The sequence below is a fragment of the Ursus maritimus genome, unplaced genomic scaffold (assembly GCF_017311325.1).
Source record: "Ursus maritimus isolate PB19 unplaced genomic scaffold, ASM1731132v1 scaffold_23, whole genome shotgun sequence".
Classification (NCBI taxonomy): Eukaryota; Metazoa; Chordata; class Mammalia; order Carnivora; family Ursidae; genus Ursus; species Ursus maritimus.
The window spans coordinates 9,605,071-9,627,812 of record NW_024424786.1 but is presented as its reverse complement, the minus strand read 5'-3'; the positions used below and the strand labels follow the sequence as shown (position 1 = coordinate 9,627,812).

At 41.0% G+C, this 22,742-nt stretch overlaps 1 protein-coding gene across 2 annotated transcripts in view; it reads right to left on the bottom strand.

Moving 5' to 3' along the window:
• The window catches only part of NELL1 (neural EGFL like 1), an 821,556-nt gene that overhangs the window by 14,867 nt on the left and 783,947 nt on the right, over positions 1-22,742 (bottom strand). For both annotated transcript variants that reach the window (XM_040638900.1, XM_040638901.1), the window contains one exon: positions 4,821-5,014. In XM_040638900.1, coding sequence (XP_040494834.1) covers positions 4,821-5,014 — 194 coding nt within the window. The remainder of the gene's footprint in view (positions 1-4,820; positions 5,015-22,742) is intronic.

The following is a 22,742-nucleotide window of genomic DNA, read 5'->3' as shown; positions in this document are numbered from 1 at the left end:
TCAGTGTACAAATCACAGTCATCCTTCTCTTTTATCTATAAAATTGGTTTTGTTACATTTGTTGTGTTCTCTTCAGGAAAACCCACTGTGTGCTACATTATTACTGTCAGATTCCATATCCATCATGTAATCATGTTTCTTCTCCACCTTTCCCCCTCAAAATTGATGGGTTTTGCTCTCATCTCCATGGCATCAGTACAGGTTTGATTCCAAGAAGCTTCTGAGGTAGTCTTCACATTGCATAGCTTTCCCCTTCAATTCATTCTCTAAGAGCCACACTCTCCTTCTCTTTCTCTTGTTTAATGATCTTCCTTTTTTGCCTATTTTGTTTGAGCTCTTGCTTTAATTTGAGGGTCTAGAGAAGTTTTATCTAAATGTTTCTTCAATTGTGTGATCTAATTTTGTTCAAGTGGGCATTCTTAATCTGTACTCCTCACCCCCATTTTTGTAATATTTATACCTAAATCCCACGTGTTTTTTTTTTCATCAAGTGAAGGTGGTTCTACATGAACCTCACAGAATTTCATGATGCAATCACCCTGCCATCACCCTTTTCGCCTGATAACCTAAGCATTGTTTTTTTAAATTTCTAATTGAAATACAGTCGACATACAATATTATATTAGTCTCACATGTCCAACATATTGATTTGACAATTCTATACATTACTCAATATAGAAAATATCACAATACCACTACACAATACCACAATAAGTATAGTCACCACCTGTCACCATAAATTATTATTGACTATATTCCCTTTGCTGTACTCTTCATCTCCATCGTATTTATTTTGTAACTGGAAGTTTACACCTCTGAATCTCCCACATCTACTTCACGCATCTACCCAACCCCCTCTCCTCCAGCAACCAACAGTTTGTTCCCTGTAGTTATGCTTTTTTGTTTGTTCATTTGTTTTTTAGATCCCATATAAGTTAAATCATAGGGTATTTATCTTTCTCTGACTTAGCATAATACTCTCTAGGTTCATCCATGTGTTGTAAATGGCAAGATTTCACTCTTTTTTATGGCTGAGTAACATTCCATCATTCTATATGTGCATATGTATACCACATCTTCTTTACCCATTCATCTCTTGATGGAACTTGGGTTGCTTCTATATCTTGGTGTTCATAAATAATGTATCAATAAGCACAGGAATGTGTATATCTTTCTGAATTACTGTTTTCATTTTCTTTGGGTAAATACCCAGTAGTAGAATTACTGGATTATATGGCATTTCTATTTTTAACTTCTGAGGAACCTCCCCACTCTTTTCCACAGTGATTGCACCAATTTACATTCCCATCAATAATATATAAGGGTCCCTTTTCCTTCACATCCTTGCCAACATTTGTTATTTCTTATCTTTTTGATACTGGCCATTCTGACTAGTATGAGGTGGTATCTCATTGTGGTTTTGCATTTCCCTGATGACTAATGCTGAGCATATTTTCATGCACCTGTTGGCCATCTGTATGTCTTATTTGGAAAAATGTCTATTCAGGTCTCTGGCCATTTTTAATCAGATTATTTTTGGTGTTTAGTCTCAGTTCTTTATATATTTTGGATGTTAGCCATTTATCAGATATATTATTTGCAACTATCTTCTTCCATTTTGTAGGTTGCCTTTTCATTTTATTGCTGGTTTCCTTTGCTGTGCCAAAGAATTTTATTTGGTTACAGTCCCAATGGTTTATTTTTACTTTAGTTTCCCTTAGCCTTAGAAGACATGTCTTGAAAGATGTTATTAAGGCTGATGGCAAAGAAATTACTGCCTATGTTTTCTTTTAAGAGTTTTATGGCTTCAGGCCTCATATTTAGTTCTTTAATCCATTTTGAGTTTATTTTTTGTATATGTGTAAGAAAGTGATCCAGTTTTATTCTTTTGCATGTAGCTGTCCAATTTTCTCAACACCATTTATCAAATAGACTGTCTTTTCACCATTATATATTCTTGCTTCTTTTGTTGTAGATTCACTGACCACTTATGTGTAGATTAATTTCTGGGCTCTCTATTCTGTTCCACTGACCTATGTCTATTTTTGTGCCAGTATCATACTGTTTGGGTCAATATAGCTTTATGATGTATCTGAAATCTGGGACTGTGATACCTCCAGCCTTGTTCCTTCTCAAGATTCCTTTGTGGTTCCATCCAAATTTTAGGCTTATTTATTCTAGTTTTATGAAAAACTACTATTGGTATTTTGATAGGGATCGCATTGAATCTGTAGACTGCTTGTCTCTGCTTCTTTTAACAGTAAGCCTTGACCCTTTGTTGGCTTGTGTAATTCTGCTATTATGTGATTTGGTTTTATCTGAATTTGAGACAAGAGTATGGTTAAAGAGCCAGGACTTACATCCCAAACTTTATTTTACTTCTTAGTCTCCAAGTTGATGTTATTGTAGTCCCTTTGGATGCTTAAGTACTGAAGCTATTTCTTATGAAATTGGAATAAGGCACTTTCAGATGCAAATAATGGAAAGAAAAAAGCAGGGTCACATATAAGTTCAGCTTTTGGAAATGGCCTACAGAATTTGATTTAGGGTTTTTAATTTAGCTCCTAAATCCAGGCCCTCTTCTCCCTCCACAAGCTCTTGAAGCTATGCTATTAATGAGTAATAGATGCAATTGGAAAATTAACCAACAAAAGATTTATGTAAAGAAATCTTCCTGTACTTTATTCATTAAGGGGTGGGGTGGTAGTGGAGGTGAGTTATATTAAAAGTATAGGTTACAAGGATTGTTCATCTCTTGTGGCAATTTCAAATTCTCATGACTTTGGAGAGATTTTAGTAGTCAAAGCAGAATATATGAACTTACACTGCTTAGATTATTAGCATGATTAATTAATGAATTTTGGGAAGTTTTAGTGATTGGTAAGTTCCCTCCCATGGGCTTAAATAAAACAAAAACTGAAAAAGAAATTTTGGTTTCAATACTAGTCAAGACTCAACTGAGGGGCGCCTGGGTGGCACAGTGGTTAAACGTCTGCCTTCGGCTCAGGGCGTGATCCCGGCGTTCTGGGATCGAGCCCCACATCAGGCTCCTCCACTGGAGGCCTGCTTCTTCCTCTCCCACTCCCCTTGCTTGTGTTCCCTCTCTCGCTGGCTGTCTCTCTCTCTGTCAAATAAATAAATAAAATCTTAAAAAAAGAAAAAAAAGACTCAACTGAAATCTCTTTCTTGTTCCAGGGACTGGAGACCTACAAAGCCTAAAAAGGATTTGGGGTCAGGTTGTGATCATCCTCGTAAGTTTGGGGAAAACAGTATTTTCTAGAGAAGAACTAACAAAGGAATTCATTATTGTTTTGCTGGCTGAATGGAGACCTCATTGCCAACCTCTTCCACAAAACTTTCTCAACTATTCTAAACCACAACAAGCTTTTCCTTCTCTAAACACTTTGCCTTTTGAGTCAGTGCCCCACATGATCATTAATACAGTACAAAGTTTAGAGTTTGAGCTCAGTCAACTTGGATTGACCGCTTAATTGGTTTTAAATATATCAACAGGGATCCCTCTGTAGAGTGTTATAGGACATGTGGCTACATAAGAAAACTATGAAATTTGGGGCAAGCCAGTAGAATTCAACTCCCTGCTTAGATATTTATATCTTGTGATATTTAGGGCACATTATTTGCCCTAGAGCTTAAGACTTAATCTTTTGAAGTTGTGTTATATGAATTAAGTGTGATGCTACTTTTAAATTACAGGGTGCTTGGAACATAGGAGGTACTCAGTAAATGGGGTCACTGGACCTATGTTTGGATGTGTGGAACCAGACGAATGTATAAGATAAAAAATGAGCCTCCCGGGGTGATGATCTAAACACTTGGCTTAGCTTTCCTAAATAGGTGCCCTCAGGTCTTTGGCAGGTGTGGCAGACTTGAAGGCAGGTGAATGAACTGAATGACTTTTCAACTCTGTTTCGAGAGAGAACTCTGAATTTATCAGGACACCAGCTCCCTAAGAGGCTACTAAACAAGTAATTTCTTGTGGTTCCCATGCCCATAAAGCACAAGATTAAAAAGTCCCATCCCAACAGACATTAAAAAAACTACAACGCAAGAGCTACAGTAAAGTAATATCAAAGGAAAATGAATAGGCAGGATCAACAAAAGAAGAAATAAAGCACAAGGAAATCAAACATTTTAATAGGCCCATTTTGCAAAGCATAAAGCAAAACCAGGTGATGGCAGAATTTTACTTTCATAAACATTAAACTCACTTTTCCAAACAACTTAATGTAAGGAATAGCCAGCCCAGCAATGAAAATGAAAAGAAGACATCAGTTACCAGAAGGCCTCATACTATTATTACCATTTGCTCAGAATAGAGGCCTGCCTGTTTCTGATCACTGGAAGCAAGCCTGTGAGCCTTGCTCTTCCGGATGATGCCACTGCAAAAATGAGTGAGTTCATGCAGGTGATCATTTCAGGCAAAGAGTATGTGCAATCAGCAAGTTTGTGTAAGTGTGGGATGAGGGCTCATTAAAGCTCTCACCCAACCAGCCTGAAAGGCACTGCAGGCTTTCGGTGGGAGGACTCACATTGGCCTCTCTGCCCCACTCCCCCTGTGCTCTGCAGTCTCTTCTCAACTACACACCTCACTTCTCACTAATAGCATGATCCATGCAACACAGGTCTGCCTGCCACTCAGCACCATCATTAGCTGTAGCACTGATGAGAACAGAAGAAGTGTTTTCAAAAACGACAGGAGACCCACAAATCAACACCTGGGGGAAAGAGGTGGGGTGGAAGAGAAGAGTGAAGGAAGGAAAAGACCAGTTACAATTCCTGCGGCACTCTATTAGCCTCACCTTGCAGGAACAGACAGAACACCTGTCTTCTTTCAAGGTCCACACCTGTCCATTGCGCTTCAGTCCTCCTTCGTGGGGGCAGTCACCAGAGCAGGAGGGCCCAGAAGGACAGAGGCAGTCAAAGCCCCCTGCCAGGTTGATGCAGGCAGAATCATTCCAACAGGTATGAGTTCTTAAGGCACATTCATCAATATCTGCAATGAAGAAGGCACAGAGCTTTAGAATCTAGCCAAGACTGTGATTAGAAAACAGTAGTCCTTTACGATAGCATTAACATTGCTGAGCGTGTACCTTGTGCCAGGTACTGTGCCCAGCTGCTCACATGCATCATCTCATTTACTCTGCAAAGCAGCTCTGCGTAGGAGCATCTTTTTTTCTATTCTGCAAATAATGAGTCTGGGGCTCACAGAAGGGAAATAACATGCCTACCGTCATACAGCTAATTGGTGGCGGGTCTGATACTCAAACCTGCAGCTGGTGGGCTCCAATTACTAATTTATCCAGTAGCAGCTCTAAACTGGTTTCAGGATAGTCTCAAGAACTATACCATCCAGAGGACATAAACAGTGCTAATTCATTAACAGTGGGGATACACCCTATGGAGATCTGGGTCTTTTAGTAAAGATGTGAATAGATTAGCCACTGAGTAAGAACAAGTGGGCAATTAGGACAACCCTGAACCAATTAGACTGTCCCCAGATCCTGGGGCCAAGGGTGGAAGAAGAGGGAATAATTCTTGGTAGGTGCCTTGCCTAATCAAATCCTCTTCATCCTAAGGACCAAAAGCATTTTTGTTCCCACAAAAAACCCCATCTGAGAGCTGTAGTAGGCATGGCGTGGATGCTGATGGAAGACACACATATATTTTGCTGTTTTTGAATGACAGCTAAATACGGAAGGAAAGCATAAATCCAGCCAGCCTTCCCTGACATTCAAAGCTTGAGTGACCTTAACAACATCCCAAACACAGAGCTGTCCAGTCCTGGTTTGAGTCTTTTCCCAGTGGGCCATCTATTACCTCAAAAGGCAGCCAATTCCATCACTGAACCACTCTTTTAGAAATGTCTTCCTTAAATTGAAGTGAAATATATTTTCCAGTTACTTCTACTTATTGGTTGTAGCTCTGAGACCACTCAAGAAAAGTCTACTTGATTTTTCTTATTTATGACACTATTTAAAGATCCTGGTCATTCGTCTGTCAGAGTCTTCTATTCCGCTGATTAATCTACTGCCATGTCCTTCAGATATCCTTCAGATGATAACACTGAGCCCAACATGTTTTTACCAAGTCTTGTACACACAAGTTTTCTTTGCACACTGGGTATTATAAATGTTGATGATGACATATAAAACACTGTCCTTACAATGGTGATAAGGGGGAACACAGAGGTACACAGGGACAACTATTGGTAGGCTTCTGATTGGAGGTTTTGGTTTTTTTTTAAAGATTTATTTATTTGGGGGAGAGGGGCAAAGGGAGAGGTGGGAAAGAATCCCAAGCAGACTCCCCGCTGAGCGTGGAGCCTGATGCAGGGCTCGATCCCATGACCCCAAGATCACGACCCCAGCTGAAACCAAGAGTCAGTGGCTCAATCGACTGCATCACCCAAGGGCCCCCTGATTGGGAGGTTTAACCTCTATAGTAAGTTAGATTAAGAACAGTATAAATTAATTTACTCTACATCCTAAATTTTGAGTTAAATATGTACAAGGTTATAGGGATTTGGTTAAGGGTTATGGGCTAAATTAAAAAATAATGGTAAGTGGCATTTTCTCTTAAAGTAATCAAAGCAATAAGGTGCTTAAAAGGCCTATCAATTTTACTGGTAGTACACTGTACTTATATATTGTTTCAAAGTTTTTCAAAGCTTTTCCATGAGTTATGCTATATGATTGCAAGACGGAAATAGTTATTTTTATTTACAAAAGTGGAAACTAAGGAACAGAGATGAATAAGTGGTCACACATTTAGTACCACGTTATAGCAAGGAATGTATCCTGGGCCTTCTAACCCGTACACGACAGTTCTTCTCTGTGCCAACTCAAGGTCTAAAGTCACCCTTCAGAATACTAGAATGTTGTGCGGTTTTATCTACTTTCAACTATTTACCATCTAGGTATTGCAATTCATTTTCAAGGATAAGATCTTTTATGGATTCTCTTTAGTCAAAATTCTGAGAACATAAGGACTTAAAATTTGCTAGAATTTTGAAACTACTGTGACTTAAAAATAATGAGAAAGAAATGATCTATCTTTCCTTGCCGACTGCATGCACTGTTACTGGTATAAAGCTTGGCTTCACAGCAGAGGGACAAAGTAGAAAATGTTATGGAGTTCATACAATATTTTTAGAAGTTAATTTATTCCAAGATTTATTTTTTTGTCTTTGTCCCATCAAATGCAGCCTCAGTAAAGACATTTAATTAATGAAAAATGATTCCTCCTTTGAAACTGTGGAAATGAACCCAACTTACAATACCTAGATCCCAAGTCAACGACAATCTGACCTCAGCTATGTCTTCATTGTGCCTCATTGTGCCCATGCTGTTCTTAACACATTTGAACCATAAGGTGCTCCTACCTAGAAAGCTTTCTCATCTCCCTGGTCTTCTTCCTTTAACTCTTCCCAATTAAAAGCAGCATTGAATGTGGAATCAGGTGACCCCCTATTTGAAACCATGCTTTTCTATTTACACTGAGTGCTTACTACATACAAGGCATTTCACACATGACTCTATGCCTTTGGTCACATTATTTAGCTTCTCTGACACCTACCACCTGTTTAAAACCATACCCAACTAATTTATGGTCTTTTATTTTTATTTTCATTTATTTTATTTTATTTTCATTTATTTTATTTTATTTTCATTTATTTTATTTTATTTTATTTTATTTTTTGAGAGAGAGGGAGAGCGTGCATACGAGTGGGGAGGGGTAAGGGGCAAAAGTAGAGGGACAGGGAGAATCTTAAGCAGGCTCCACACACTCAGCATGGAGCCCAGAGCTGGGCTCAATATCACAACTCTGAGATCACGACCTGAGCCAAAACCAAGAGTCAGAGGCTTAACCGACTGAGCTACCCAGGCGCCCCAATTTATGGTCTTTTCAAAATAAAACCGTAGATAACGTAAGAACTCAAATATTTGTTTCCTGACTTAAAGAACGTGGATATTGAAGACAAAGTTCAAGCCCTACGTCCTCAATTAACATCTCCCAATATTATGCCAATTCACAGTAATCATTCACCTCCTTGAACTCCCATCGCAGTGACAACGTTGGTGCATATCCTACCTTGGAATAATACTAACGGGATACGTTTGCATTATTCTCACTCTTCGGTTTTTGCTGGAAATGACAATTAAAATATTAGGTCTTACACTTCTCTCATCACATTTACAATCTAGCTTGGATGTCTAGGAGATACAGATAGAGAGTAAATTGATAGATAAACTGATCTATAAACATGTAATCATAAAAAATAAAATTCAGATTTCTCTGCCCTCTGTGTTAGCTCGCCTCTTCACTCTTGTCCCTATTGCATTAGCCTCTTCTTGGTCTCCCTGACTCGAACCACTTCTCACTCTAATTACGTGATTTTGGACTGTGGGCTCAAGAGAAACATTTGAGGAGCCTTTACAAAGTACTGGTGCCCAGGCTCACCACCACTAGAGACTGATTTAATTGGTGTAAAGTAGGATCCAGACATCTGGGCTCTCTTCAGCCAGATGAGAATCACTGCTCTAAATACCTTTCACAGGGGAGTGGCATTCTAAAAAGCAAATTTGTCCATGTCACTCCTCTGCTTACCACCACTCAGTGGTTCTCTGATGTCTAAAAAGAAGATTTAAACTCCTGGCATATCCTATAAGCCTTGATCTAACAGTTCAATTGTTAGCTTTTGTCTCATCCCCTTTTTGTTCAAAAGCAATGGGTTATCTACAAACAGTCCATGCTGTTTCCTCTGTCTGTGTCTTGGATATATGCCTTTTCTTATTATGGCAGTGCTCTCCCCATCCCTACTCCACTTTTTCTTAGCCTGTGAGGAATGAGTTGGCATACAAATTAACTGATAATGTAAGCACTTCCCTTCCTATGCTATCTTCATTCTTGTGCAGTCTTCGAAATCAGGATCAAGCATCACCATTCCTCATTCTGCAAAACAGTCACTATTGACTCTACTTTATCCACAATGCTATCCTTGCATTTATCTCTTAGGAGTTACATATTTAATAAACCCATCTCCATAGATAGATAGTGAGCTCATTGAGGGCAAGGACTAAATCTTTTTTCCTTTTTCTCTTCTCAGTGCCAAGTACACCAGAATGCACTGTGGTTGTATAATGTATTCATTTAACTTACTTAAATTTAGGAAGTTTATAAACCATTACTATTATAAAGCCTATTTTACAAAAATTTGCTCTCATGGGTGTTCAGTAAGCATAAGACATAACTGCAACCTTCCCTTTCAGGGAACACATTTTATTGTTGAGTTTTCATCTGGGAAAGCCCATAAGTCTGATTCAAAATACAACAAATACAGCAAAATAGTAACCACACTGAAATAGGAAGGCAACCTTCCTTCTTCCCTCCCCACTCTAGTTTTCTGTCAAATGTTTGAGCACAAGGACAGAGGAAGGCCCATTCACAAAGCACTTCAGAAATTGTTTGGAAGAGTCATTTCAAGATTTCAACCAGTAGCTACAAAAGAATCTTTAACTTGTGGTCTTCTCTAAAATCATCTCGAAATTGGCAATTAATGGCCAACTATAACCTGATTTTTAACGTTATTTTTGCATTTACAGAGTTGCAAGCGTAGGGGCAGTGTTTTCCTCTCATCAATTAAGAAACCTGAGCATAACGATGAACACACCTAGTGTGTGCAATAAAAACAGGGGACTAAGCCTGGATTTGCTTTTGCTGCTCCAAAATGAAAGGATTTCACAGTTGAATATAGGCCATATTGCCTACAGAGTTCCATGTAATTGCTTTACTTATGACACAGAAATCTAATTCTGCTTCCATGCAATTTAACAGATTTATGGAAAGCCAGATGTTAGCAATTATGGAAACCGACATCATTCATATTCTTGGTAATACAGACCTGTTTGCTCTGCACAAAGCCAACTTAATCTATTATACATATCCCAAGGCATCCAAAGGGAAGAGACACCCTATTTACATATTGCAACTGTTGTTCTCTGCTGAGCAAACACAAAGACATTCACCCATGATACTTACCCAAATCATCTGACAGGCCTCCAATGACAAAGAGGCAATGAAACAAAAATCAGGCAAAATATTCCACACTCAAATCTATAATCATTAAAGTGTACTTGTTTTTTCTTATTGTAAGTAATGGCTTTCTGTGATTTCCTTGTGTTTCTCCTTGTAAATTCATTATTTAAATGCTCCATGCTCAGATGAGAATTTCCTCAATAAAATTCTATGGCTAAGCTTACATTAGAACTAATTTTCTTGCATTGACATTTTCACAATTTCTGAAAGCTGTTATTATTGTCCTCAATTTTGCTTTAAAAAAAAAAAAAGTCTGGTTGTGCCTAGTCAATCTGTTTTGTTCTTTAATTTGAGGTTCTTAGGTTATTTGGGCATGTAAGAAAACACAATTCAGAAATGTTTATATCAGCAGCAATCAAACCAATCCCAACCTAGCCCCAAACAATTTTCCTACCCTTCAAGAAAAATGGCTCTACAGAAATTTTAATAGCATAACAACTGTAATGGTACCTGCCTCAGGAGCTAAAAGTTCTGCAGGTTGATTTCAGAGATCAAGGGAAGCATTTTTGTCAGGGGTTTGGTAGCAGTTTGGTTAAAGGAGTGAATTTTTCATTACCCCATATTCCACTTTCTTGAATAACTTTCATAACACATCTAGTCTTACTTCCAAACTCAAAACAGGTGATGTGTCAGAAAACAAAATTTAACCTGGGGTTTGAATATCCAGCTGTGTGTGTTCTGACTTGGAAATCATTACCAGGCATTAGGAGCTTGGAAAGGGGAACAGAGCTTGGGGGTTTATTAATGATAGACAAGATAGGATGCAGATACCTCTCTCATAGCTAAAGCAATATTGCTTCTTTTACGGTGGCAGAGAGAAAATTACAGGGAAAAACATACACACTGCACATCAGCAAAATAAGTGAAAGAAACAAGAAGATAAATCTGAGGTCTGAAGTGGCTTGCAAAACACAAGGCTAATGAAACTGTAACCTGCACAGAAAGTTGCAGGTCCAGAACAAGAAAGGTGACAGCCATGTTCTACTGTGTGCTAGTCAGACTGTACTTGGATATCACATTCCCTTTAAAGATGGGGTTGACACACACAGGGCCCATCAGAAGAGATCCATGAGCATAATGAGGGGCTTAAACTCATCTCAGTTTAATGAAATATGAGGTGTTCCAACCAAAAAGGTAAAGACTAAAAGAAAAGTGAGCTGGAGCTTGGTCTATTTGAGATGATATTATGTATCTCTTAGGAAGAAGTCCCAGTGTCCTTCCAGTGTCAACTCTTCTGTGTCCCAGCTTCCAACGTTCTCGAGTCAGGAAGAAACCCTCTCCTACGGTGTTTCTCTTACTGCTCAGTGTGTCATTTTGTTACTCTCCAATGAGTCTTCCCCCTTTCCTTTGAGTAGCCTCTCTCTTTAAGCCAAGGAAAAGAAAAAGAAAGCAGCTTGTTTGGGTTCATCCTTTCCTTCCCTATTCCTAGAGCCAGCTCTTGCTTCCCAGTGTGTACCACTAGCAGGCACCTACATTTCTGCGTCTCCATCCTCTCCTCAATGTGTGTAAGCTTCCAAGCAACCCTTCTCTTCAACGTCTTAAGTCCTGAAGTTTCTCATGACCAGTAGTTTTACAAAACCGTTACCCTTTTTTTTTTTTTAAGATTTTATTTATTTATTTGACAGAGATAGAGACAGGCAGCGAGAGAGGGAACACAAGCAGGGGGAGTGGGAGAGGAAGAAGCAGGCTCCTAGCGGAGGAGCCTGATGTGGGACTCGATCCCAGAACGCCGGGATCACGCCCTGAGCTGAAGGCAGATGCTTAACCGCTGTGCCACCCAGGCGCCCCAAAACCGTTACCCTTTAATCAATAACAATATTTGTTATAATATTTGTCATTTCATTCTAAGTGTTCTCTTCTTGGCCCTTGTGGGATATGATATTACCCTATTCATCCTCTTACCTCTTCGTTCATCCAATCACTAATAACCGATCATCAATTTACTAACTACACACATATTTATTGAACATCTACTCTGTCCTAGACATAGTGCTAGGGACTGGGGATAAAACAGACAAAGAATACAGACATGGTCCTACAAATAAGGACCTTGTGGACTTCCCCAATTTTTGAAGTTGCTAACATTTCCCAAGGTTCCGCCTCTGGTCGTTGGCTCTCTTTCACCTAGTGGAAGACGTGTAACATACCAACGAAAAGCCTTACCTCTGGAATCCAGCAGCTCTGGGTGTCAGTTACTGTGACCAGTTGTCCCAGTTTGCCTAGGACTGAGGGAGTCCCTGAGATAGCTGACTTTCAGTGCTACAACTAGGAAACTTCTAGGCAAATGGGGACAAATGAGTCACCTGCACCCCAGTCCCATCCCTACAACTATTGTTTTATGACTCTGGTAAATTTACTTCACATCGCTGAACCTTGGTCCTACATTTGAAAAATGAGGATAAATAATAACTCCTGGGATAATCTGGTAATTTCAGTAAGCATGTAATACACAATGCTTATCGGGTAGTAATCTCTCAAAAATGATTAGCTGTTTTGTTCTTGATCATACTGCTTCTATATCTTTTCTCTCATAGTGTTCATCTCATCTCATGAATTCCCCTGTCCCATCTTTTCAGGATATACTCAAATCCACACCACCAGTCCTGAGCTCTTTTTAAGCTGCCACCTTCATCTGTTCACTGAGGATTTCCACTTGAATTCTGAATTTTCACACAAATTCTCATGGATTTGATCAGTACATTGGCCAGCCAAACCCAGAAATGCTAACACTGTAAGCTCTCTCTGAGCCCTAATCAGTAAATCTGGTGTTAATATTAAGTGACTAACATTAAAAGAATATAGCTTTTTGACACTCCATGGACTTACCGTGGTCACAAATTTAGGTGCTCTACTGCAGATGGAGAATACAATTCCTTCTAAGTGAGAAAACAAGAGTAGAATAAAAGCAGAATAGCTTTCTAAATCAACCAGGGTGGTTTACTTTCTGCCATGAATAACTCACGCTCCTTTAACTAGTGATTAAATCTGTTTAAAATCAATATAATTCTGACCGGTGAAGAAAATAAAAAATCTATAAATATTGAAATACTTGCTATCCAAAGAGAATTTCACTGCAGAGAGGCTATAGTGTTGATGCCAACAACCCCAGATGTATGTTTTTATATACCTGCTTATAGGTGAGAGGGTGGGTTATGGGAGAGCTGCATGTGCACCCCTGAGTAGAACAGTTATGCTTTTACAATCTGCTAAATGCCTAACCCTGGGCCATATGCATTCTATTGTTATATTCATTTTATTGTGTTAGAAAGTTTCACCCTCAACCGAAAATAATTTCCTTCTTGCACTTTAATTTTATATCTCCTTTATGTTACGTCATATGCGGAGCTGTGAACGTACTTTTCTAATTTCCTTATTCATTCAGAAGGAATATTCTGGTCTTATTTATCTTTGTGTGTCTCACAGCACCTTTACAGTGTCTCTTACCTGCTATGAATTGCATGCACACGTGTTCAATTTGAATCTGGTTGAGCTGTGATTTACAAAAGAACCCTTGTCCTTTGGAGATCTCTGTTTTCTCTTTGTTAAAGTACAGGAGCTGCATAAAATATTTTCTAAGATCTTGTCCATTTCCAGTTTGTAGGATTACTTTTCACCTTTGTGGGACTGAGTTTGTAATTCCAGTGTTAGACTATGCGTGGTTGTAGTTGGAGGAGAGGATAGAGGAGAATGGAAGAACCCAGCTTCAGGATGACAAAGATTTTTTAGAATTAAACAGTTTTTCTTGGACAGTCAATATTTATTGCAACATGTCTTCTCTCTCTTAATGAGAGTTTACAAGCAGGTGCCAAAGAGAGAAAATAATGAGGAGAGAAACATGGTTTTTCTATGTCCTGATGACAAATACACGTAGGGAATCCAGGTGGGGCGAAAAGCAAAATTAACTCTGTGTTGACAAATCATTTTTTCAAACAAGTTGCCAGATGAGAAATAATTTCTTCACAGAGAGGTTACAAAGTAATTTCACTTACTACTGCAAACATCCTACAACTTACATGGAAATCAAAGGTCAAAAAAACATTGTCAATGGTACAATTCTAAAACCAGGTCTCAATCTAAACAAGACAGTCCGATTACAGCCCCTAAGAACTCAGGGACCTTCCACGCTGCCTGTTATTTATTGTCTCCTTCAACCACTCTGCTTATTTTGGTCCCTAACTTCGAGGAAGTTGTCAAAGCTCTTCCCAAAACTCTTTCTCAGTAGAAGGAGAGTTAGGACATTGACGAAGGATAACAATTTGGACAATTGTACCAAGAAGGGCAGTATCTACTGAGAGAACTAGTAAGCTATAAATAAATCTTAACGCCACCTCATGATGTCTTCTCTTGGACGACCTGTTCTCTTGGATCTTCTTCCTCTCTTCATATTTCTTCTGCTAGTCAACTGAATTAGTAAAAGTAGATGTGGGGCTATCTTCTTTTAAAGAGTTATTCTCTAGAAAGATCTAGAAGGCATTTGTGGAGTCAAGGGAAAATGAAGCAAGGACAGCCCACTCTGCTCTAGACTTTCAGGTGGCAAGTTCTGTTTATTTTGTATTTTCTTTTTTCTGTTTCTTACCATAAGGGAGGTAAAACTATAAAGACCAAAACTAAATTGGTTTCCAAGGAAAAGCAAAGGAGGCAACTGACAAAGATTCTCCCTTTGAGCAAACTCCAGTCAGGCTCCTCTGAGCCCTCCTCTTGATGAAGCCTCAGCCTTGGCCTAGAAACACTGCAGACTCTCAGCACAAACGATTTTGTGTGCCCCACCCCCACCACATTAAAACATTTGAACAAACACTAGCATGGCCTCTACATGCAAGAGCGTATCCCTAACGGCTCAAGCCCCCTGTAAAAGCATCTTACTGTTTTCTCTGCCTACATCTCTCCAAAGAGAAGCCACGTGAACAACCTGATCATACCACTCTCTCACCTCAAGGATTTTTCACAGGAAAATGATGCAGCTGGAATTGCTACAAGGTCATATATGTAGGAATTTGCAAAAAATTAAACTTCTGTGCAATTAAAACCATATTTTACGTGTATGTGTCCCCAACTAACTGCTTTAGTAAGTCATTTCACAACTTCTCGGCTGAGAAATTGCTTCATTGTGGCAGAGAACAGACCTCTCTGTTCTTCATTTTCTCCTTCTGTAGAATGCAGAATCACACCCAACTGGAAGGGTTGTCGTGAGAACTACAGAACAAGATGTTAGCGCACAGTAGCTGTCCGATACAGGTCACGATCAATCGCCAGCTGATTCTGATGGCCTCACGTTTCTCAGAAGAGACATTCTACGTGAAAAAACAGGAGGAGCAAAACAGCACAGGTGTGGAAAATCGCAGTGAACTATGTATGATAGAGGGTTTAAAAGTGTGTGAGAAATATTACTGTATTTAGAGCTAAATAATATATTTACATAGCAATTTATACAGATTAATAGTATTTTAACAACATCGAGATATTGATACTAGGAAGTAAGATTCACAACTTCTAGCTCCTTAGCCCAGAACACAAGACCCTTTATAATCTGGTTTCCACCTCTATTTGCAGGGCTCCTTTCTTGTTGTTCCCCACCTACAACACTCTCATATGATAGCAAGTACTTTATCCAGCCCGGAAATTTCACCATCCCTTGGACACATTTAGATCTCTTTCATGACTCTGCTCTAATCAGAATGCTGCTATTCCTGCCTGGAATATTCCCCTTAATATCTACTTTTCCCAGAAAAAAAAATTCCTTATTATCCTATAGACCCAGTGGGAAAAAAAATCATATTTTCTGTGAAAGACTCCTATGTACATTGCCATCCCCACGTGCCCCGACCCGAGAAGGAATTAGTAATATTTTCCTTAGAATCTGATTTCCATTTACTTACATATCTAATCACAGCTCAACCTTCCCCAAACCCTACCCCCTCCTCTTTCCCCATTCCAGACTGGAAGGATATGCCTCGTTGTGTGTCTAAGACTTAGCACGTGGACTAGCACAGACCAGACCCTCTTAACAGATGCTCGCCGAACAAGTGAATGGTGATTTTTTTTTTGTTGACAGTGCTTTGTTTGGCTTGAGTACAATCATTTAAAATTCCCTGGTCAGAAACCTGGAGGTAAATATTTCACAGCAGCATGAGTAACCTCAGACTAACACAAACAATTCAATATTTATTTCAAAGAGGCTGTAGACGCCCATCCCTGAGCTGCTGCATAGACATGCTCTTTGGCTCTAAGACATTCAAGCGAGAAGTCTCTGTAATGAAACAGTTGCTTCCACGGAGCTTCAAGAGGTGGGAAGCTGGTACGTACACGTCATTCAATACCAAAGAGTGCTCAGAAACGGAGAAAGGCAGGGGAACACCCCCAGGGATCAAACTGCGGATGCCCAGGTGAAAAACATCAAGAAGGTAAATCAGGGTGGTGACTGGGAACACCAAGGCTGGATCCCAGTATTTCAGCCAGGTGGCTTTTACATTGTTGGGGTCAGATCTGAGGCCCCAGTGCAAACTGTGGTTCCACTTCCTCCAAAAGATGCAGGGAACACACATATACACAAACCTGCAGTCAGTTTCGGGGCACTCACGCAGCCGTCCGAAGGCTTCCAACAAAACCTCCAAGGCAGCGTGATTCTCAAACACAAGTGGGCACCAGAATCACCTAAATGGGGCTCATTCAAAGACAGATCACCAGCCCAATCCCCAGACCTGCTGACCCGGTAGGTCTCGGGTGGGGTAGAGTGTTTTCCTTTCCAAGGACATCCCAGGTGATGCTGATGCTGGCTGATCGTACTTCTAGAACTACTGCCCTAAGCTACATGGAATTGAGTTCACGGACAGTAATGTCAGGTAACTCTTTTTTGGGAATACCACACTCATTTTGTTGTCACCTAGTTGGGACTGTCAACTGTTCGGGAAGGAAGTAACCACAACACCAACAATGACAAAGACAAACCAAGTCATTTCAAACGTAATAAAGAAGATTTTGCATGTTACAGGCTTCAAGGTCCTGTGCAGGAGGAAATCAAAGTGCCTCTACTGTTACTCGATCTTTCCAAAAAAGGCCAAGTTCGCAATGACAGGGAGGACTTAAAGGAAACCATAACTGCACAGCAAAGCACCTTTTAGGGAAACACACCAGCCTTTTCCCCAACTGCTCTCCGCCTGGAAGCCCAGGCATGGCTGGACCCTCCCATCCAGGCCATCCTCACAGCTCCTATCCCCGCTTGTTTCCTTTTCTCAGAACTCCCACTGGGCCTGTCCACGCAATGCAGAACTGTCCTCCAGGGCCTCTGGAACACTGCATCATTCCTCTTTACATCCCCAGAGTCTAAGTAAGCACCTGGCATCTAGGTACTGCTTTCGAGTTGCTGTGGCCTGAGCCATCCCATTACCAAGTCTTCATCTACTACCCTGTGAAGGAACGCAATCTTCCACGTTATTATTAAAAAGCTAGAAGTTAGGCGAGCAATAGGAAAAGGAGACAAAAATACCCATTCCAAAAAGAAATATGTTCATCAAAAATATAAAGACCGGGGCCATGTAGCTTAGGGACAAACCAGCAATACCCCAATAAGGCTTTAGGAGATCACTCAATTAGAGGACAGTAGCGTGGAATGATCTGCATTTTTAATGACCACAGTAAAAAGAAAATCATAGACAGAAAGTCCCATTCTTTGCAACAAAATTCAATAATAGTATAAAAAGGACAAGTAGTGTGCTCAATAACCTTTTCTTGTAGAACTTGAAAAATGCCCTCCTTTGAGCAGCTCATTATTCAATGATACTGAATAAATGAGATTTTCTAGAAATTCCTAGAGTAGGCTATTTTCCTCCTTGAGTTTTCAGTTAGTCTATTCTACAGAGTACCAAATCCACAAGATGCCTGGGAGAAAAAAAAAAAAGGTTTTAAGGCCAAATAAATTCAGAACACTAACAATGTACATAGCAAAGGCTCTGACAAGTCCTGCAGTTAATAAAACCAGGTTAATTATATCTCATTTAGAATTTCCCAAATATATTTGCTAATAAAACACTTCTTTGAAAAATATCCCAGCATTAGTGTCTAGATCTAGACTTTGCTAAATGTTCTGCTCCAAGTCTTGCCCCAGTTGGGTTTTAACCACTGTGGCCAACTGCACGGGGGGTGGGAGGGAGAGCTTCAATTAGTCAAAATCACTTTGTTATTTCTCTCTTTATGCAAGGTAAAACCCAGAACCCCGTAAAAAAATATAGGGCCTACAAAGCACAGTCATGCTTCCTTAGTTCAATGCAGCTGGGGACAGGACAGAGCAAACCACTCGGGCCTCAGCTGCTGCACAGAGTTTGAGCCAGCTTGTTCACAGACGCTGCTATAGGTCTTCAAGGTATGCCTGCCATTTTGACTCATGAGCTTCTGATCCCGCATGACTGCCCCAACTGGACATCACACTGCAATATGAGAAGTTCCCATAGCCTTGGGGCCACCGCTCAGCAGAGAAGCATGGTGATGTACTCAGGTGACTTCTCAGATGGCCACCACCTAGCTCTCTCTCTTGTTGAGCTGTGTGATGATCCCTGGAATACACCAGCAGGGAGTAAACTCTTAGTTTCTTCTGTACACACGTGTAAAATAAACAACATTTAAAAATCGGGGGCTTGATGTATCTGTGAGCTTACAATGAAGTAGAAAATGACATGATTATCTGATTAATCGTCCCTTAATGTAATTCTTTCATAAGTCATCTTCAATTAATACACAAGTGACCGAGGCATTTGGGAGAGTAAGAAGAACATGGGCCATTTCACACACGGCCACGCTACCTGATGTATTTCCCCTCATTTGCTGCCTATTTCATAAAGGGTTTTGAAGGTCAAATGGCACACGGTTGGCATTTGATAAATAAAACTATGGCTTTTATATTACCATTCGCGCAGCAAGACTTTAGCAGGCCACAAAGCAACATTTTGTTGCTTGATAAAAATATTAATACATGTACACGGTTCTTAGAAAAGATGTTAATGCTTTCTGGAAAAAGCACTCTACCAATAAACAGCTGTGTGATCATGAATGATTTATTGACCATCTCTGTGTGCCTCAGTGTGTCTATTATGCCATATAATAAGCAAGAAGTTAGGCGAGCAATAGGAAAAGGAGACAAAAATACCCATTCCAAAGAGAAATATGTTCATCAAAAATATAAAGACCGGGGCCACGTAGCTTAGGGACAAACCAGCAATACCCCAATAAGGCTTTAGGAGATCACTCAATTAGAGGACAGTAGCATGGAATGATCTGCATTTTGAATGACCACAGTAAAAAAGAAAATCATAGACAGAAAGTCTATTCTGAGATTATATCCATATTTACCTGACGGAGTTGTTTCGAGGATGAAATGAGTTAGGAAACGTAAAGCTCTTAGAAAATTGCCTAGAACATGAAGTAATCAAGTTAGCTACTAATAATACACCCAAACCCTCGCGCCCTTCAAGTGTAATCATCCCCACGTGGTTGCGATGACCGTTCCCTGATTCCCTCTGATCACTCTCTTCCCTAATTACCTATCTTATAGCGTTGACCACATCATTTTGTGGTTGCTTATAACCTGTTTCAGAATGCTATTGGTTGTTTCATGTACGTTGATTTTCACCTTCCACTTGGTGTTTCAAAGTGCCTGTGGGATGCAAAAAGGATAGTCCCTAAGATAAGGAATTTCTGCACCCTCCACCCCGCCCATCTCGGTGCTAAGACCACTGCAGGCTAATTTTTATGGAGAGAAAACTTATAACAACATTCGTATGCTTATAGAGGGTTTTCTTTGCTTGTTTCTTTCAATAGCTTTCTGATTTGCCTCCTCTTCCTTTTTGCCCATATGATCTTCGCATGGACGAGAACTGAGGTCCCTCGATTCCCCATCCACTAAGCCCTGCCTCAAAGCACGGCCCAGAGTTGTTTCCTCTTCTCTCCGGCTGACTGCAGGTGCCTTGAGGAAGGTGTGTGAACACTGTCACTGAAAAGATACTAAACGGGGCCCAGGTGGCTTACAGAATGGACCCTATAGTTAGTTTGCGATCCTGTGAGGGTAGTTCCCTGAAATGTCTGGTTTCAGTTTCACACTCAAGGGGAGCACAGTCCCTGGTCTGTCGTGTCCGCACAGACAGGCTGACGGGGACCGACGAACCTCGGGTTCATACCTGAATTTGGTGCAAGGAGTTCTAGTCTGACGTCATTTTGCGAAGTATTTGTCACCAAAACCGAGGAGGCGCGTTTGCCTTCCTTGAGAAGTCCCCAGAACATATTCAATTTACCTGCTGGGCTGATCAGCTCCGGTCTTAAGTATGTATGTGTGGCTGGACTTGAAAAGGGAGCAGGAAGCTTCCTGAGGATCTGGTGGGACTCCCTTCTCACCTGATTTAACGTCCACTGTCAGGCCATTCTCAGGGACCCAGAATATCACATCTATTTGAGACTGGCAAGTGTTCTTAACCTCTCCATCCTGTCTCCTGCCTCTCCTGTTCCTTTTTCATATCCATTCCATACCCGGGTGCTGTCCGTGACTGCTCTGTCCATCTGGGCCCTATTAGTGACGTGCGTCAGCTGTGTGCCATGCAGCTGAGGTCCTCTGAGTCCCCAAACCACACTCCAATATACTTCCTACTGTTTCTAGTTAGAAGCATAAAGCAATGTAAACAGCTCCATGGCCAGGTGGCATCTGCCTTTGGGAAGGCTCTTCAATAACAGAGAATCTATTTCTTGGCGGAAAACCAAATCTGAAGTTTCTGAAGTTCTTCGGCAACAAATATCAATTTTGAAGTTAATGGGACCTCACTGAATATTATCAAGGAAGGGTGAGGGGCCTTTTAACTGAAAATACTTTCTGGGGACACCTGGGTGGCTCAGTCAGTTGAGCGGCTGCCTTCAGCTCAGGTCATGATCCCAGGGTCCTGGGATCGAGTCCCACATCGGGCTCCCTGCTCTGTAGGGAGCCTGCTTCTCCCTCTCCCTCTGCCCCTCCCCCTGCGTGTGCTCTCTGTCTCTGACAAATAAATAAATAAAATCTAAAAAAAAAAAAAGGAAAAAAAAGAAAATACTTTCTGTATGGGGGTGCATGGTGGGTTCTTTATTGTTTGCAAAGACAGAAAATCCACCAGGTGTCCCAAGACTGGGGTGTATGCCTCTGTCTTAAACACCAAGACACAGACCGTGCATCCACTGGATAAAATAATTCACCAGTGCTCTTGATTCAGACAGAATGAAACAATTGTCCATCTGGTCTGGGTCTCACTCACTCTCTCTTTGCTGTGTCTCCTTGACTTCCAGCTGCCCTGCTTAAAACACCTCCTTCAACCGCGGGCTCACAGCCGGCCTCCTTCTCTCCAGAAAGCATCTCAGTGCTAACATCGGAAAAGCAGAAGCTTTGCGATCAAACAGATCCGCATTATGGTCTCTTTGTGCATATCTCAGCTGTGGAATTTGGGACAGTTATCTTAATCCTGGGACCTTATTTCCCTCATCTTTATTTTATTTTATTTTATTTTTTAAAAGATTTTATTTATTTATTTGACAGAGAGAGAGACAGCCAGCGAGAGAGGGAACACAAGCAGAGGGAGTGGGAGAGGAAGAAGCAGGCCCTCAGCAGGGAACCCGATGTGGGGCTCGATCCCAGGACCCTGGGATCACGCCCTGAGCTGAAGGCAGACGCTTAACGACTGAGCCACCCAGGGGCCCCTATTTCCCTCATCTTTAACATGGTCATAGTGAGAGGCCTTGCTCCCGTGGCACTTGTGAGAACTGGATGAGGTGATGCCTGCGACTCCCCGGCCCGGGTCCGGCACACAGTGTGGGTGTTCGCGTCGCGATAACGGCTAACAGCTACCGAGCACTGAAAACGCAAGGGCTGCGTGCTTTCCCCCATGTTAGCTTATTTAATCCTCGCCATGACTCCACAGCAATTGAGGAGGATGGCACTTCTGTAAATTGCTTAGAGCGGTGTCTGGTGCCAAGTAAGCGCTCAATAAATGTTAGCTCTTATTAGTATTACTGTTGCCGTCTTCATTTGACAGGTGAGGGATTGGAGGTGAAGTGAGGTTAAATGTTGACTATTATGATCTACTCCTTGCCAGGATATTTGCATATGAGAACACTTATATTACAAAAAATTCCACCAGCAGGTATTATTTTAATCCTTGTATGCCAAGGGAACCAAGGCTTAGAGAGGTTAAATATCTGGCGAAATGCCGCTCAGCTAGGAAGCGGCCGAGTTGGGATCCGATTCCAGCCCTACGTACACTTGAAAACTGCCTCCCCTCGTATCACACTGTCACCCGCTAAGCCATCGTGACTCTTAGCCCCTCCAGGAGCGTCTCCAGGTCCTAGCCCTTTTTATCTCCACTCCTAGGAGAACCAGGCCCTGGGCAGTGATAGCAGAACACACACCATTCTCAGACTATTTCAATCAGTCCTGACCTACCAGACAGTTAAATGTGAAATCTTCCCAAGGGATTCCAACTGCACCTTTTTTGGCTGTTTGATGTTGCTTTGCAAGTTGATGACAGTTTCAGCAGCTGTTCGGACAAGTAAATCCTCGCTGGGTTGTTTCCAGGGATCAGAGAGCAGACTCCGGGGTCCGGGGACCCGCCGCACATAACCAGGTCCTG